This window comes from Eubalaena glacialis, chromosome 7 (genome assembly GCF_028564815.1).
Source record: "Eubalaena glacialis isolate mEubGla1 chromosome 7, mEubGla1.1.hap2.+ XY, whole genome shotgun sequence".
Classification (NCBI taxonomy): domain Eukaryota; kingdom Metazoa; phylum Chordata; class Mammalia; order Artiodactyla; family Balaenidae; genus Eubalaena; species Eubalaena glacialis.
The window spans coordinates 81,878,972-81,893,249 of record NC_083722.1 but is presented as its reverse complement, the minus strand read 5'-3'; the positions used below and the strand labels follow the sequence as shown (position 1 = coordinate 81,893,249).

General features: G+C 44.7%; 1 protein-coding gene across 6 annotated transcripts in view; it reads left to right on the top strand.

Annotated features, from left to right (window-relative positions):
• Window positions 1-14,278, top strand: part of ACOX2 (acyl-CoA oxidase 2) — a 36,012-nt gene that overhangs the window by 20,643 nt on the left and 1,091 nt on the right. For 5 of the 6 annotated variants that reach the window (XM_061197083.1, XM_061197078.1, XM_061197082.1 and 2 more), the window contains 3 exons: window positions 847-952; window positions 4,835-5,052; window positions 11,743-11,875. In XM_061197083.1, the coding sequence (XP_061053066.1) occupies window positions 847-952; window positions 4,835-5,052; window positions 11,743-11,875 (457 nt within the window). The remainder of the gene's footprint in view (window positions 1-846; window positions 953-4,834; window positions 5,053-11,742; window positions 11,876-14,278) is intronic. The other variant, XM_061197081.1, reaches the window with a different exon arrangement.

Sequence of the window (14,278 nt, the reverse complement as noted above, 5' to 3'; positions counted from 1 at the left end):
TCCATATCCCCAGATGCAGAACCTGTGAATAAGCAGGGTGACCATACTACACTGTTTTATACCAGGACTTGAGTATCTCAATTTTCGTATCTGTGGTGGTCCTGGAACCAATCCCCCCAGAGATACCAAGGGACGGCTGTATATTGCTTTTTGCTTAGAACTCAATGTGACATGTGCTTATCTATCCCATGACAAAACAAAATAAGTATTGCTTAATAAACAGTTTGTTTTGCATACAAATTCCAAGGGTCATGAGTGGATGGGCAGGGAATAGAAAATAAAAGAATAAAGGTTAACTAAATGGCAAATTACCAATATCGTGGTTTGGAGAACAAGGATTGGTTTTCTTTTCTCCTCTTTTCTTTTCTTTTAAGGTCCCTTTGGTAGAACTTGGAGCAGACTGGGTGACTGACAGGCTTCACCAGCCTTTAGAGGAAAACCACTCTCCTTGCTCAGCCATAGGAAGTCAGTCAGTTGAATGGCCTGAAAACACTGGTATCAGGATGGAGTCTGCATTAGAAAGAAGGGATGGTGCCTGGCCCAGGGCCCTGAGGCTTTACAGCCGGGAGGTTAAGAACAGCTCCACTCCTTATTAGCTACGTGACCCTGGACCAGTTAATTAGCCTCTCTAGGACTCAGTGTTCCCCACTGCAAACTGGGAATGCCTTCCCTTAAAAGGGTTAAAGAGATAATGTATATCAAGTATTTAGGTTTGTAACACAAACAAATGGTCAATAAATTGGTATTATTTCTACTTCTGTGGGACCCCAGGCAGCCTGGGAACAAATGCCATCCATCTCTTCCCCACTTGTTCAAGAAACAGAACCTTTTTTCTTTGGCCTTTAGGCTCATAAAGGACTCAGTGCATCATTTACAGACTCTCATGCAATCTGGGGCTAACAGGCACGAGGCATGGAACCAGACCACTGTCATACATCTCCAGGCCACCAAGGTGAGCTGCCCATCAGCTAAAGCTGAAAGAGACCTGTTTTGTTTCCCCAGCAGGTTGTCCTGCTGAGAAAATCTGAGCTCTGCCATTATTCCCCAGCCCTGCTCAGTGGCTGCCTTCATTTTACTTTCAAGGCTTTAGTCCAGGGTATTTTAATTAAAGGACTTAACTCCAAAGCAATCTTACTGGCAGCTCTTAGGGAAAAAGTGTAATGAGGCAGTGTTATTGGATTTGCTTCAGGTTGTTCAAATATTTCCTCCCAGATAGAAAAGCAGGTCAAGTCTCTCCTTAGCCCCACAGGCAATCCTTAGATGTCTGATTCCATTTCCACTGTGTTTTGTGTTTGCGCATAATTCACAGTCAGTCAGCAAATATTTGAGCACCCACTCAACATCAGCCAGCAGGCTGGGTACTGGGGGCTCAACAGTGTCCACAGACGGCTACGATCAGGAAAGCACTGTCATGGGGAAATACAGGCTGCCACAAGATCCCAGAGCAGGTGCAAGTCTACCCACCTTGAAGAGTCAGAAAGCCTTCTCAGAAGTGGCATATAGGCCAAGACTGCAAGGATGAGCTGAAATTAACCAGGCAAGGGGTGGAGGCTGTGGCTTTGGACAGGAAGGTGTCCCAGCAAAGGGACCACGAGGTGCAGAAGGAGGAGGCAAGAAAAGGCATGGTGCTTGGGAGGAAATGGACATCCTTCCAAGGAGAACCTAAAGGAAGAAGACAAACCAGGACAGGAAGGAGAATAGGGGAGGAGGAAAGACAGGCAAGGCCTGGCACCTCCTGCACCACTGTGAGAAGTCTGGCTTCTGTTTTTCATTGCAGTGGGAAGCCTTTGCAGGGTTTGTATCAGAGGAGCGAAGCGATCAGTTTCATTCTAGAAGGATCATACAGGCTGCAGGGGGAGGAATGGACTGGAGGCTGGAGGCCAGTACGGAGCAGGCAGCAGCAGTCTGGGCAAGGGCTGAGGGTGATCCAGACCATGAACCTGCCAGAGGGCATGGAGAGAAGTGGGTAGATGCAGAGATATTGAGGGTGTAGAAGAAAGGGACGGGCTTCAGAGAGCAATGCAGTGGGAAGGAGGTAGGAATGACTGCTGAGCTCTAGCTTAGGCAGCTGGGACTCTAGCCCTACCTACAGCTGGAAAACCAAGGTGTTCACTTCAATCCTCAGGCAGCAGGCCCCGAAAATAGCAGGCTAGAATAGGGGAGCCCAGAAGCGTTTTGCAGCAGCCCTCATGGGGCGGGGTGGGGGGTGGCCAGGGCTGGTCAGGCAGGCTGGGCATGAGCGCCACCTGGTGACCTGCCACCTCCATCACATCGGCCGGCGCTGGTATTAACTCTGCCACCCTCCATTCTGCTCCGGCCACCACAGAGGCACCCCCTGCTGTGTTAAATGTCCGGTCAACACAGAAGAGGGTAAGCAAAGGCTGTGCTCTCACCAGACACCTAGAAAGGAACCACACCTGCCCATTATTCGCCTGCTTTCCAAACCCATGCCCGGCCTTCAAATGCACCAGACGCTGCTTGCCAGGGTTACCTCATATTAAATGACCCTGAGAGGGAAAGTAGCATAACCTCAGTTTTAAGGATGAGCGGCTTCCTGGGAAGGTGGTGCCCAAGCCGAGTCTCTAAAGTCATAATGCGCAGGGAAATCTGCTCTTTCTGGTCTTTGTGCCCTGGGAGGCCATCTCCTCTACAGAAACCTCGAGTACCCAACTGGGTCTCATCTGGAAACCACAAACGTGTAGGTAGAGTGACGGCAACACGAGGGGGGGTCGGAACAGTGGCAGAGGGGTGGACAAGGAGGAGCGAACCCGGGCCTAAGTTCTGGTCCCCGCCCATTATAGTCTCGCCTCAGTCTCTGGTGGCTTTGGCAACACAGCACAGTGCTTAACAGTACAAACTTAACCGAGAGGCAGACTACCCTGGTTTGGATCTCACTGCTACCACTCACCAGCCAGTGCTTGGGCAGGCAAGGAACTTAATCTCTCGATGCCTCAGAGGCCTCATCTGCAAAATGGAGCTACTGATAGTACCTAACTTGTAGGATTATTGTGAAGATTAAATGAGTTAATACCTGTACAACTTAAAGAGCCACCTAGGCTATAAATGCTACACATCCCACCCCGACCCCTAAATTAGGCAGGAAGCAAGACTGAAACAGACACACACACACACACACACACACACACACACAATAAATAAAGTTCATTGTGTTCAGAGCATGGTGCCAAGGTTTGGCTCAGCCTTTCCCCAAAGGAAGAGGCCACCTTCCTCTCTCTGGTCCTCCTCCTGCTTTGTGAGGCAGAGGCCCTTGGGCAGCTCTTCATCACTCCACTCTTAAACCCAGGTCCCTGAGAATTTAAGGATGTGGCTCTCGGATCAGAAAAGGGAAACAGGGCCTAAGTGAAAAAAGTGAGGCTCTCCAGCTTTGCCAAACTGGGTCCAGTTTGAACACCAAGGGCTGTTTGACCCAGCAGGGGCAGCAGAGCACATCTTCTCCTTTTCCATATCCAAATGCTGCAAACCCAGCATGGCTATGAGCACCCCAGGTCCAGGTGGCAAAGTGGTATTGTTAGCACCCATGTGAGCCCTCCCTGGGAAAGGCAGATCCACTCCAAGTGAGAAACCTCATCAGGTCACTGGCCTGTTGAAGACTCTGGTGGCCCCCTGACCCCCACAGAATAAAAACCCAACCATGTCATTCACAGCCCTTCATCGACCTGGGTCTCAGTTGCCCGTCCACCCTAACTTTCACAGTTCCCTGTCATCACCTCACCTTACCCTTAAATTGCTGCAGCCTCCTGAAAGTATAGCCCCGTGCCCGTGTAGTTTTCCCCTGCCTAGAATGACTTTACCCTCATTCCTTGTCCCTCGGGTAAACTCCTTTGATCCCTCAAGACACTCTAAGCCTTGCTACTTCAAGTCACTACCAGCAGGATGGGCATTACTGGGGAGCTATTCCAAAATCTGCATTTTGACAAAATCCCCAGGTAATCTGTACGCACATAAAAATTTGAGAAGACCTAATATATATGCTCTCCTTTTCTCTCTCCTCCCATAGAACTTGTATATCCTACCAGATAAAAATAATGTGCATTTGTCTTAGGGAGAAGGGTTTAATAACCAGTAGGGCAGGAGCACCCACCAATCAGAAAGGACTTCAGACCTAAGGGAGGCAGGGTCCTAAAAGCCTCCTGCTGGGTCGGGAGGGCATTAAACCTTTAGTTGCTGGGCTGTGTGGAGGAGGGGGCATCCCTGGGAAGAAGCCTGACAGAGGGGGTTCTCGCCAGTTGAGGGCAGTGGTCACTTACCAACCAGCATCAAAGTATTGTTTTAACCACCGACAAAGCTGGACTGTTGTATATGGGCTAAATAGCTTACCTCAAGGAGTTTACAGTCTAGCTGGGATAAATTTCGTGTATATCTTGAACCTCTATTCTCTCACTTCAAGGCACACGCATACACACACACACACACACACACACACAACCACTGCCTTGAACACGGCAGACAATAAGTAGCTGTTTTCTTGAGAAAAGCAGTGCTGTCCTCCACTGTCCCCAGGTCAGCCTCCAATACTGCTGTATTCTCTCTCTCTACTTTCAAACCTACTTGACTGGCCCAAGGAAAATGAGGAAACTAAGGGCCAAGTTCCAGAGCCCACCAGCCCCCAGCACGCGCACACACATGCGCGCGCACACACACGCATGCACACACCCCTGTCAAAAAGGCTCAGTTAGACGCGGTGAGCTAGTAGAAAGGCAGCTGCTTGTCAGCCTGCTGGGAAACACATGGCCACAGCAAGCTTATTGCCAAGCTTCCAGGATGACTTGTCGAGGCAGAAATCAGAGGCTAACGCATCTTTGTGTCTTTGTAGGCACACCTCTACTATGTCACTGTGAAGATTTTTACAGAAGCTCTGGAGAAACTGGAAAATCAACCAGCAATTCAGCAGGTGCTCAAACGCCTCTGTGATCTCTATGCTTTACACGGCATCATGACTAACACGGGCGACTTTCTCCATGATGGCTTCCTATCTGGCGCCCAAATAGATATGGCGAGAAAAGCCTACCTGGACCTGCTCCTCCTCATCCGGTGAGTGGCTGCCCTTCACCCTCAGCTCTCTGTTCACTTCAAACTCCAAAACCTTCAACTCTAAAACCTTGTTAAATGGGGGTCTGGCAAAAGCAGCACCAGCCCTGGACAGGTTTACATCCTGGCATCATTACACCAACATAAAGCATTATGAATTAATGAAAGGAAAAAATGGGGGAAAAATCACAACTAAAAATGCTTAAGAATAAATTATCTAGCTACCTCAATCGAACTCTTCAACATTGTCCAGAAATGACAGAATCTACAGAATATGAATAAAAGCATACTACATATTAATAATATGTATTAATATGTATTAATTAATAATATTAATGAGCCTTGGTCTTAGCTAATACTTAAGGAACACTTATGCGTGGCAGGCACTATGCCAAAAGCTTTTATATACATCATCTCATTTAACCCTCCCCATTTTACAGGGGAGGAAATTCAGGCTTAGGGCCCAAAGTCACACAATTAGCCAGAGGAGGGTCTGGGCACAATCTAGGACCTGTTTGCCTCCAGAGCATGTGTTCTTAAACTGTATGTTAAAGTGAAGGTTGGGCTATTGTTTATTTCAAATCTATCCTTATCTTTGTTGAATATGCTTAGTTGACTAAACTCACTTTAATACTCCCTCAGCTTCAAAATGACATTTTTAAAATCTAGTAATTCACACACTGATTTGTAACACAATAATACAGTTTTTATATGCAGCATAATGCGGTACAGTTTAGGGTCATGACATACTAATGCAATACTTTCATCCTGTCACTTTATATATAATCTAAATGATCACTTTAAAAACATATAAAAACCAAAGCCCCAACATGACCAGGGTACTGGAAGAAACAGAAATTAATACTAATTAGTAACCATTGTCCATAAGATGGAAAATGAGCTAACTTGAGAACACAACCTTTTCTGAAAAAATGGGATGCCTGTTGTGTGTGTTGGGGGCTGGATGGGGCATGACACATGTGTGTATGACTTTTCCCCTAGAACCTCCAATAGTTCACATTATCAACAAGACTAAGAACAAAAAGAAAGGGGAATTCCCTGGCGGTCCAGTGGTTAGGACTCCGCGCTTCCACTGCAGGGGGCATGGGTTCGATCCCTGGTCAGGGAACTGAGATCCCGCATCCCACGCGGTGCGGCCAATAAATAAAGATTTGAATTATTTTATAAAATAAGATATTCATGAAGGAGGTTTAAAAAAAAACTAGACCAGTTTCTTTTTCTTTCTAACAATATGCAACATGTTACATACGACTCCAAATAAGCACCCAACAGATAGTTGGTGGTCAGTAAATGTCTGTTCAATTAAATCTTCAAAAATTATCAAAAGCTACATTTGATATAATTATGCCCCGGGTATTAAACTTTCCCTAATATAGAGAATCCAGTGGTGGGAACCATTAATAGCATGATTGAGTACTGCACAATTCAAGCCCAAGTGTATCTAACTTTCTGAAACGCTTGGCATTTAAAAGCACATGAAGACAATAATGTTCTAGCCCTGATTGCCAGTGATAATGAAACACAAAAGATCACCTTAATACCCATAAGCATGATTTTTTTAATCTCCAACAGCATGCTAAGTGCTTCCCTTGGCCCCAGAGGCTTACAATTCAAGACAAGAAAGACAGCACTGACGCAAATAGACAACTTATGCGTGCATCAAACCCACAAACTGATTTACTCACATTATGGTTCCTAAGTAACCTTCCGACTACTGCAGAGTAATGAGGTCTGTAACAGACTCCATGCTTTTAACAGCTCTGTGTTCCATGCCTCGATTATTCAGTATCGCCCTCAGGTTTCTGAGATGACAAATGAAGGATGGCATGCTATTCTAAGTGACACTAAGAACCAGCTCTCTGTGTTATGGTAATTAACTGACCAAAACAGTTTTTAGTTGTTTAAATGGTCATAAAATCTCAGGTGGGAGACTTCCAGGCAAAGATGGCAGATTGAACATATGCATTTATTTTTGTTCCCTCCTGAAACCCTACTAAAACGTCAGTAAATTAATTTAAAAATTTAAAAAGGCATAAACCCATAAAAATTTAAATTTTAAAAGGCATTAACCCACAAAGAAAGAGAACAGGAGAGGAAACATGAAATTTGGAGAGTAGATGGACAAACAGTGACTTAGCAGACCTGAATAAACTGAATCATAAACCAGAAGTAGGAAAAGCCAAGAAGCAATCAAGTGCCACCAAAGAACCTCAAGAACTACAGCACCAGGTACCTCTGACAATGGGGGTGAAGGTAAAAGTGACAGGATGCGTTGGAAGTCTATTTCAGAAGGAGTTGAATCCCCAGTTTCCCTTCTCCTGTCTGAGTAGTTTTTTTTCTTTTTTTTTTTTTTTATAGTTTCACCTTTTTTTTTTTTTTTTTAAATTTTTTTATTTATTTATGTATTTATTTATTTATCGCTGTGCTGGATCCTCGCTTCTGTGCGAGGGCTTTCTCCAGTTGCGGCAAGTGGGGGCCACTCCTCATCGCAGTGCGCGGGCCTCTCACCATCGCGGCCTCTCCCGTTGCAGAGCACAGGCTCCAGACGCGCAGGCTCAGCAATTGTGGCTCACAGGCCCATTTGCTCCGCGGCATGTGGGATCTTCCCGGACCAGGGCACGAACCCGTGTCCCCTGCATTGGCAGGCAGACCCCCAACCACTGCACCACCAGGGAAGCCCCTGTCTGAGTAGTTTTAAGGCTTTCCCTGACCGCACCCTGGGAGAAGGGTAAACAGAGGGTCTATAGACTAGGGGACATCAGGCATAGTTGAGGATGAAGAACATCAGGCTACCCTACAGAAAACAGGGGCTTGAATAAATGTTTACAGGCCAATGCTGACAGCCCTCTCCCCCAGCCCTCTTTTCCCACTGGTTCCCAGCAAATTGGCATCCAGGCTAGTGTCCTGCAGGAAAATGATAACATGATCCTCCTCTAGAGAATCTGACCAGCCCAAAGGAGAGAGAAGTAAAGACACTGACACCGAGGTCCCCCAATGGTCTACCCAGTTCACCCCACAGGGAACCCCACACTGACAAGCACACTCAGAGTTCTAATCAGCTAGTTAATGCCCCACTCTTAGCTATGATCAGACACTCAGGGATCACCAGACACCTGAGGAAAGCCCCTGACATAAAAGACAGAGACCAAGCAAGAACAAGGCAACTCGAGGGTCACAAAAGAATCTTCACGGAGAAGAAAACTTTTTTGAAAGACCAGTAATATCCACAAAGAGTTAAGAGGAGATATGGCAACCACAAAACAAGAATGTCATTTCTTAAAAAGTAATATTCAGAGAACAAAAAAAAAAAAGAGCTCTATGAAATTAATGATAGTGAAAATGAAAAGCTCAACTGAAGGACTGGAAGACAAAGCTGCAGAAATCTCGCAGAAAGAAAGCAAAAAGGCAAGAAGACAAAAATAGGAGAGAAGATAAAAATAGTAAGAGGACTGATCCTAACTGCCCATCATCTAAAGAACAGGTCTAGAAAGAGAAGACAGATAAAGCAGAAGGGAGCAAATCATTAACAAAATGATTCAAGAAAATACTCCTCAAACGAAGGATATGAGTTTCAGATTGAAAAGGCCACAGACTAGAGGAGAGGAAACAAACACACTTACACAAAATAAGTCAAACATATAGTGTGCAAAGTGGTAATAAACGCTACGAAGAAAAGGATAGCAGGGAAGGGGGATGAGGAATGGTGGGGGTGGGGGTGGAGGACTGTAGTTTCAAATAGGTTAGAGAAGGCCTCTCGGGGAGGGTGATGTCTGAGGAAAGATCTGAAGGTGGGGAGGTGAGAGGAGCCACGTGGTTGGCTGGGAAAAGTGCATTCCAGGCAAAGGAGAAGTACAAATGCTGGAAGCCAGAGCGTGCCTGGCACGTCCATCCGGCAAACAGAGAAGAGGCCGCAGCAGCTGGAGTGGCATGACTGAGGTGGAGAATGAGAATAGAGGTCAGAGAGCTAGGGGTGTACTGGGAACGACAACGGAGGGGGTGTAGGTCATTGCAAAGACGTAAGACTTTGACTTTCACTTTGTGTGAGAACAAGGAAGGTTCTGAGCATAGGACAGACACAATCTGAGGAGATCTGAGGTGTGTTTCTAAAGGATCACTCCAGCTGCCATAATAAGAATTGACTCGGGAGGGGGACAAGAGTGAAAAGCAGGGAGCCCAGTCAGGAGGCTGCTGCAATAATCCAGGTGAGAGATGCTGCTGGATTGGACCAGGGTGATAGCACTGGAGGTGGTGGGAAGTGGTAGAAGTCTGGATATATTCTGAAGGTAGAAAAAGATGTGCTGACAGATTAGATATGGAATGTAAGAGAGAGGAGTGCAGGCTTTGGGCCAGGACAGAGTCGCCATTTACTATAAACGGGGAAGACTACAGGAGGGCCAGGTTTGGGCAGGATGGATAGAAGGTCTAGAAGGTCAGGAGTTTGGTTTTGAATACATCAAGTTTGAAGAGCCTGCTAGAAATCAAGTAAGATGTTAGTAAGCAGGTGAGACTGGAGAGAGAAATTTCGAAGTCACTGGCATATGGTTGGTATTTAAAGCCATGAGAAGGATGGTACCACAAGGGGTGAGTGTATGAAGAGAAGCGGCCCAAGTACGGAGTCTTGGGACCCTCCAAAGATGATGAGGAGGTGACCTCGACAAGAGCGGTTTCAGTTGAGTGGTGGGCGTGAAAACCTGAACGGATCTAGTTGAGGAGAAGAGGCGGAGAAGAACTGGAAGGAGCAAGCATAAACAAGCAGAACACTTTCAAGGAGTTTTGTCACAAAGCGGAGCCAGGATATGGGTCAGATGGTGGAGAGGGAAATAGTCAAATGATTGTTTTTAAGTGGGAGAAATGACAGCTTGTTTGTAAACTGATGGAAATGATCCGGGAGAGAGGGGAATTTTGACGTTATAGGGGAAAGGCAGGAGGACTTCTGGAACATTGCTCTCTACTGGGCAGGAGGGGAAGGCATCTAGTGGACGAGGAGGGACTGGTCTGAGCTGGGAACCTGGACAGTTTACCTGTACTATGAGAGAAAACCCCGTATGTTTAAACGCATGGGTGGGAACTTGTGGAACTCTTCTTACCACTTCTATTTTACCAGTGAAATAGGACTCCAAGGCATGTAGGTTAAGAGAGATGGGGAGGTGAGTAGTGTAGATCTGAGGATCAAAGAGAAGGTGGGAGATAATCATCTAAGAGAATGAACGAGTACGTGAATTAGAATGTTATATGACTGCCGGGTAGCAGTAAGGGCCCACCTGAGTCCTTATTACAACAGTCAGTATTGGTTTTTCGAGCCATATATTGTTACAAAGGTATGGGGCAAAGTCGGGGGAAAACTGGAAATAACGAGGAATGGGGTTTTGCTAAACAAGTATGACAAAGAAAGAAAAATTGTTGAATATTGTTTGGAGGGAGTGAATATAATAGACCATGGAATTTCAGACAGATGAGGGAAGTGAGACCATGCAGATGAGGGACTTTAAATAGGCAGTAGGTGCCAGGAGGGTCAAAGAATCATAAACAGCCCTATAGGAAAATCATTTCATAATAATGATTAAAGGCCATCCAGAAAGGATTAAATAAGTACAGTATCCCATTCACCTCAAATACTCTGTGAAACAAGGGTTAGGGAAGAGTGTAAACAAACAATCACATATTTTACTTTATATCCTCTGCTAAAAAAGGAAGGGAAGCATGTGAACAATTATTTTAATATTTCATTCCATAGGTTAAAATAATTTTGTTGCTTGAAAGCGAAAATAAGAATTATAGAAGTCAGAACAGTAGAGGGAGTAAGCTAGAAAGAGAGGAGACAGTGACAAGAACATGGCTGAGACTATGGTGAGATGCAGATGTGGATAACAAGGCCTGGTGTGTGATCTTGGCAGACAGTGACAGAGAGAGGCTGTAGAACACGGTCAATGGAGGAGAAGATTCAAGGAACGGAGAAATCAAGTTTTAGAGGAACTTCCACATAGACAGTGAAATCACTAAGAATTATGACAGAGAGTCACAGAGAGACTCTAGAGTGCTAGAGAGTGACCCCTAGAACAGGAGAGATGTGGGGGGAACATGACTCCACCGTGAACAGAATAAAGTCATACTAACATACAGGAGACATACAGTCATAACAAGGTAAGCACTGAATATCAGTCTGGCCAAAAATGTCATTATATTGGGAGGCAGGAAGGCCATGGGGAGGAAGCAGAGGTTGGGGGATGGGGTGGGGGATGATCGGTACTGGTGAGGAGAGTGGTGCTAAAATAAATCCGTATCTTCTGTAATAGTCAACAGATAATATCTAGCAACACTGAATATGAAGTAGCAATACAAACAAGACATTTAGAGGCATTCAGGTAAATTCCCAAAATATCAGCTAAAAGACTAAAACTGATTGCCTCTAGGGGTAGGGGGGAAGAAATGGAGGTGAGAGGCAGGGATAGGCTGATTTTCAATAACAAGCCTTGAAGAACTCTTTGACTCTTTATACTGTGCTTATATAACTGATCAAAAATTAAAACTTAAAAAAAAAAAAACAGCTGAGTTGTTCGAAAAGTGGATAATGATGCAACTTCTAATTAGGTGTTGTTATTCACCATCCCAGATTAATCAGATTCGTAAAAGCAATCTAAAATACTCACAAACTCTTTTGTTTTTTTCTCTCAGAAAGGATGCTATCTTGTTAACTGATGCTTTTGACTTCACCGATCAGTGTTTAAATTCAGCACTTGGTTGTTATGATGGAAATGTCTATGAACGTCTGTTCCAGTGGGCTCAGAAGTCACCAACCAATACTCAGGTAGTTGAATAGAACACATTATAAATTATGCAAGAGAGCCGAGAGGAAGCAGTGAATATACCTCCATGTTTTCCCATTTTAATTGATTCCCATTAGGTTAGAAATTGCTTGGCATAGCATGTCTATTTAAAATATTTTGAGAATACATAAAAGAAACCAGGAGCAGGGATGTGGCCTGGTAGGAACTCTGAGTCTGAACTGTAATAAGCAAAATGCATTGCTCAGAATTTGGTAAAGGGAATTGGGAGAAAGGCCCAAGCTCTAAATCATGGCTTGACATACACAAGGGCATACACACATAGTGGCAAAGTGGCTTTTAAGTAACAGAAGTAAGAAGATAAATCACTGCACTTTAACCATCTTAATTTCAGCCTTTTAACTCTTAGTTTCGTGTTGATACAGTAGGTATTCAGGGGTGACAGGAAGCTTGGGGGTGGGGGTCTCTCTCTCAGCCCTCACTGCCCGCTAGAGATGCCTCCTCCCTCTTCTCTCCGAGGAACAAAATCCCAGGGACAAAGAAGCCTGCTGCACTGCCATCAGTATCCCAGGAAAGCCAAATAAATGACAATTACAAGGGTTATGGCAAAAAGATCCCCAGCTGTCCCAGGAGAGAACACCAGAACTCATTAACAGAAGAAGGGGGAGGACTCATAAAATCCTAACAGTCTACAGCCAGCGTCCCAGACTCTCTGCTATGAGCCTCATTGGGAAACATTATGAATATCAATGGCTACATTAACTGGAGTAGAGAAATAAACCCTGTATTTAGAATTTGGGGAACCAACATTTACTAGCAGATTTGATACAGATGATCAAAACAAAGACACTCTACAGCTACACAACAGGTTATTTTAAGTTCTATAATGCAGATATGTAATTCAGATGATGAAGTCTAGTTCTTTACCTCTTCAAATTTCAGAAAAGGTGTCTTAACACCTCATCAAATTGGCACCTCTCAGGCTTTCGTTCACACTTAATATGGTGTTAGACTTGCTCTTAAAATTCTGCATCCTGTCATACCTCATAGCTTAATTTAACACGGTTATCTAAAGTTGCAACACAACGTTACCCCCAAGATGGTTGTCGGCTAGAAGGCCAATCCCTGTCTCCAGGAAGGCATCCTTGTAACTCAACAAGGAAAGATAAAGAACTTACCTAAAGAAGGTACAATACATGTACTGCTTAGTACAGTTAAGCTACTTCTAGTGTGTTATTTTTTCTAATGATTAGATCTCTCTACTTTCTAACATTTAAATCCTGGCATAGAACTACAGCAATCCTGTCACTCCAGATTAGCCCCTGTGGTCTAAAGAAACACACATGCCCTTTGGTACTCGAGAGAAAAACCTACCCTGTCTTAACACCTGTCAGGAAACACTGACATATCTAGCTCAAACCTGCTTTACTAGCAACACAAGGAAACATGCCAGTTCTCCTGATTCCTCATATTCACCAAAGAACACAGGGGCTTTCTTGTCTTTTACTTGTTTCTACTCTTCATCTTGAAAGAATTTCATCTGGACACTATATGAGGGCAGGCTTGTCTAGATGAGGAGCATGACTGACCCACAGCATCAGCAGACTTGGTAAGATGGCGATGCACGCCATCCCATTCACTCTTCCCTATCTCCTGCCACGTGACTGTGAACAAGGATGGAGTTTTCATCTTCCCAACTCCAGGGTCTATCACAGAGTAGATACTTTGCATTTACTGAGTAAATGAACATGGTTCTGTGACCTACGCAGCGGGACAAGGACCCTGCTGCATACCCAGTACTGCAAACTTTCGCCATCCTAGCTTACATTACCTTGCGAAAAAGGTGACAGGTACAGCAACGTGGCTCTTTCATGCACAGCGATTTTAAGAATGTGAGATTATAAGTGACCTTGAAGAATGTTTCCAGTTAGTTAAAACGACACTTGGTTGACAACTGATATATGGCTCCCTAATCTTACATTTCTGGCTCCTCTAGGCACCACCAAAATAGCCCTTTTAAAGTGTATTTTCTAATCTGCTGTAGGTAATTTTGAAACTGCAGTTAGAGACATTTTTCCTCATTTGCACTAGCAGAAAAAGGAACACTACAGGTATTTCAAGTAAATTAAAAGAAAAGCTACTTTGAAACATGCCTTGTAGACGCAAAAGTACAAACAGGAATTTATTTCACTGACATTTCTACCAAAAGAAAAGTGCTATGCTGTGTTGAATGTCTTAGAACTATAAGAGTCTCTCCTGTCTGGGGCAGGTTAAGTGCTGAGCTTTATTCCCAGACAGGATGATGCACTCCCATGGTTTACTCTCGCTGTGGTGTTCTGCCTTTTGGCTTTTTTCCTGATTTGGATGCTATTTCAAGACAGTTTCTCCGAAATGAACTGCAAAAGACTGTTCCTGTTCCCCACGTG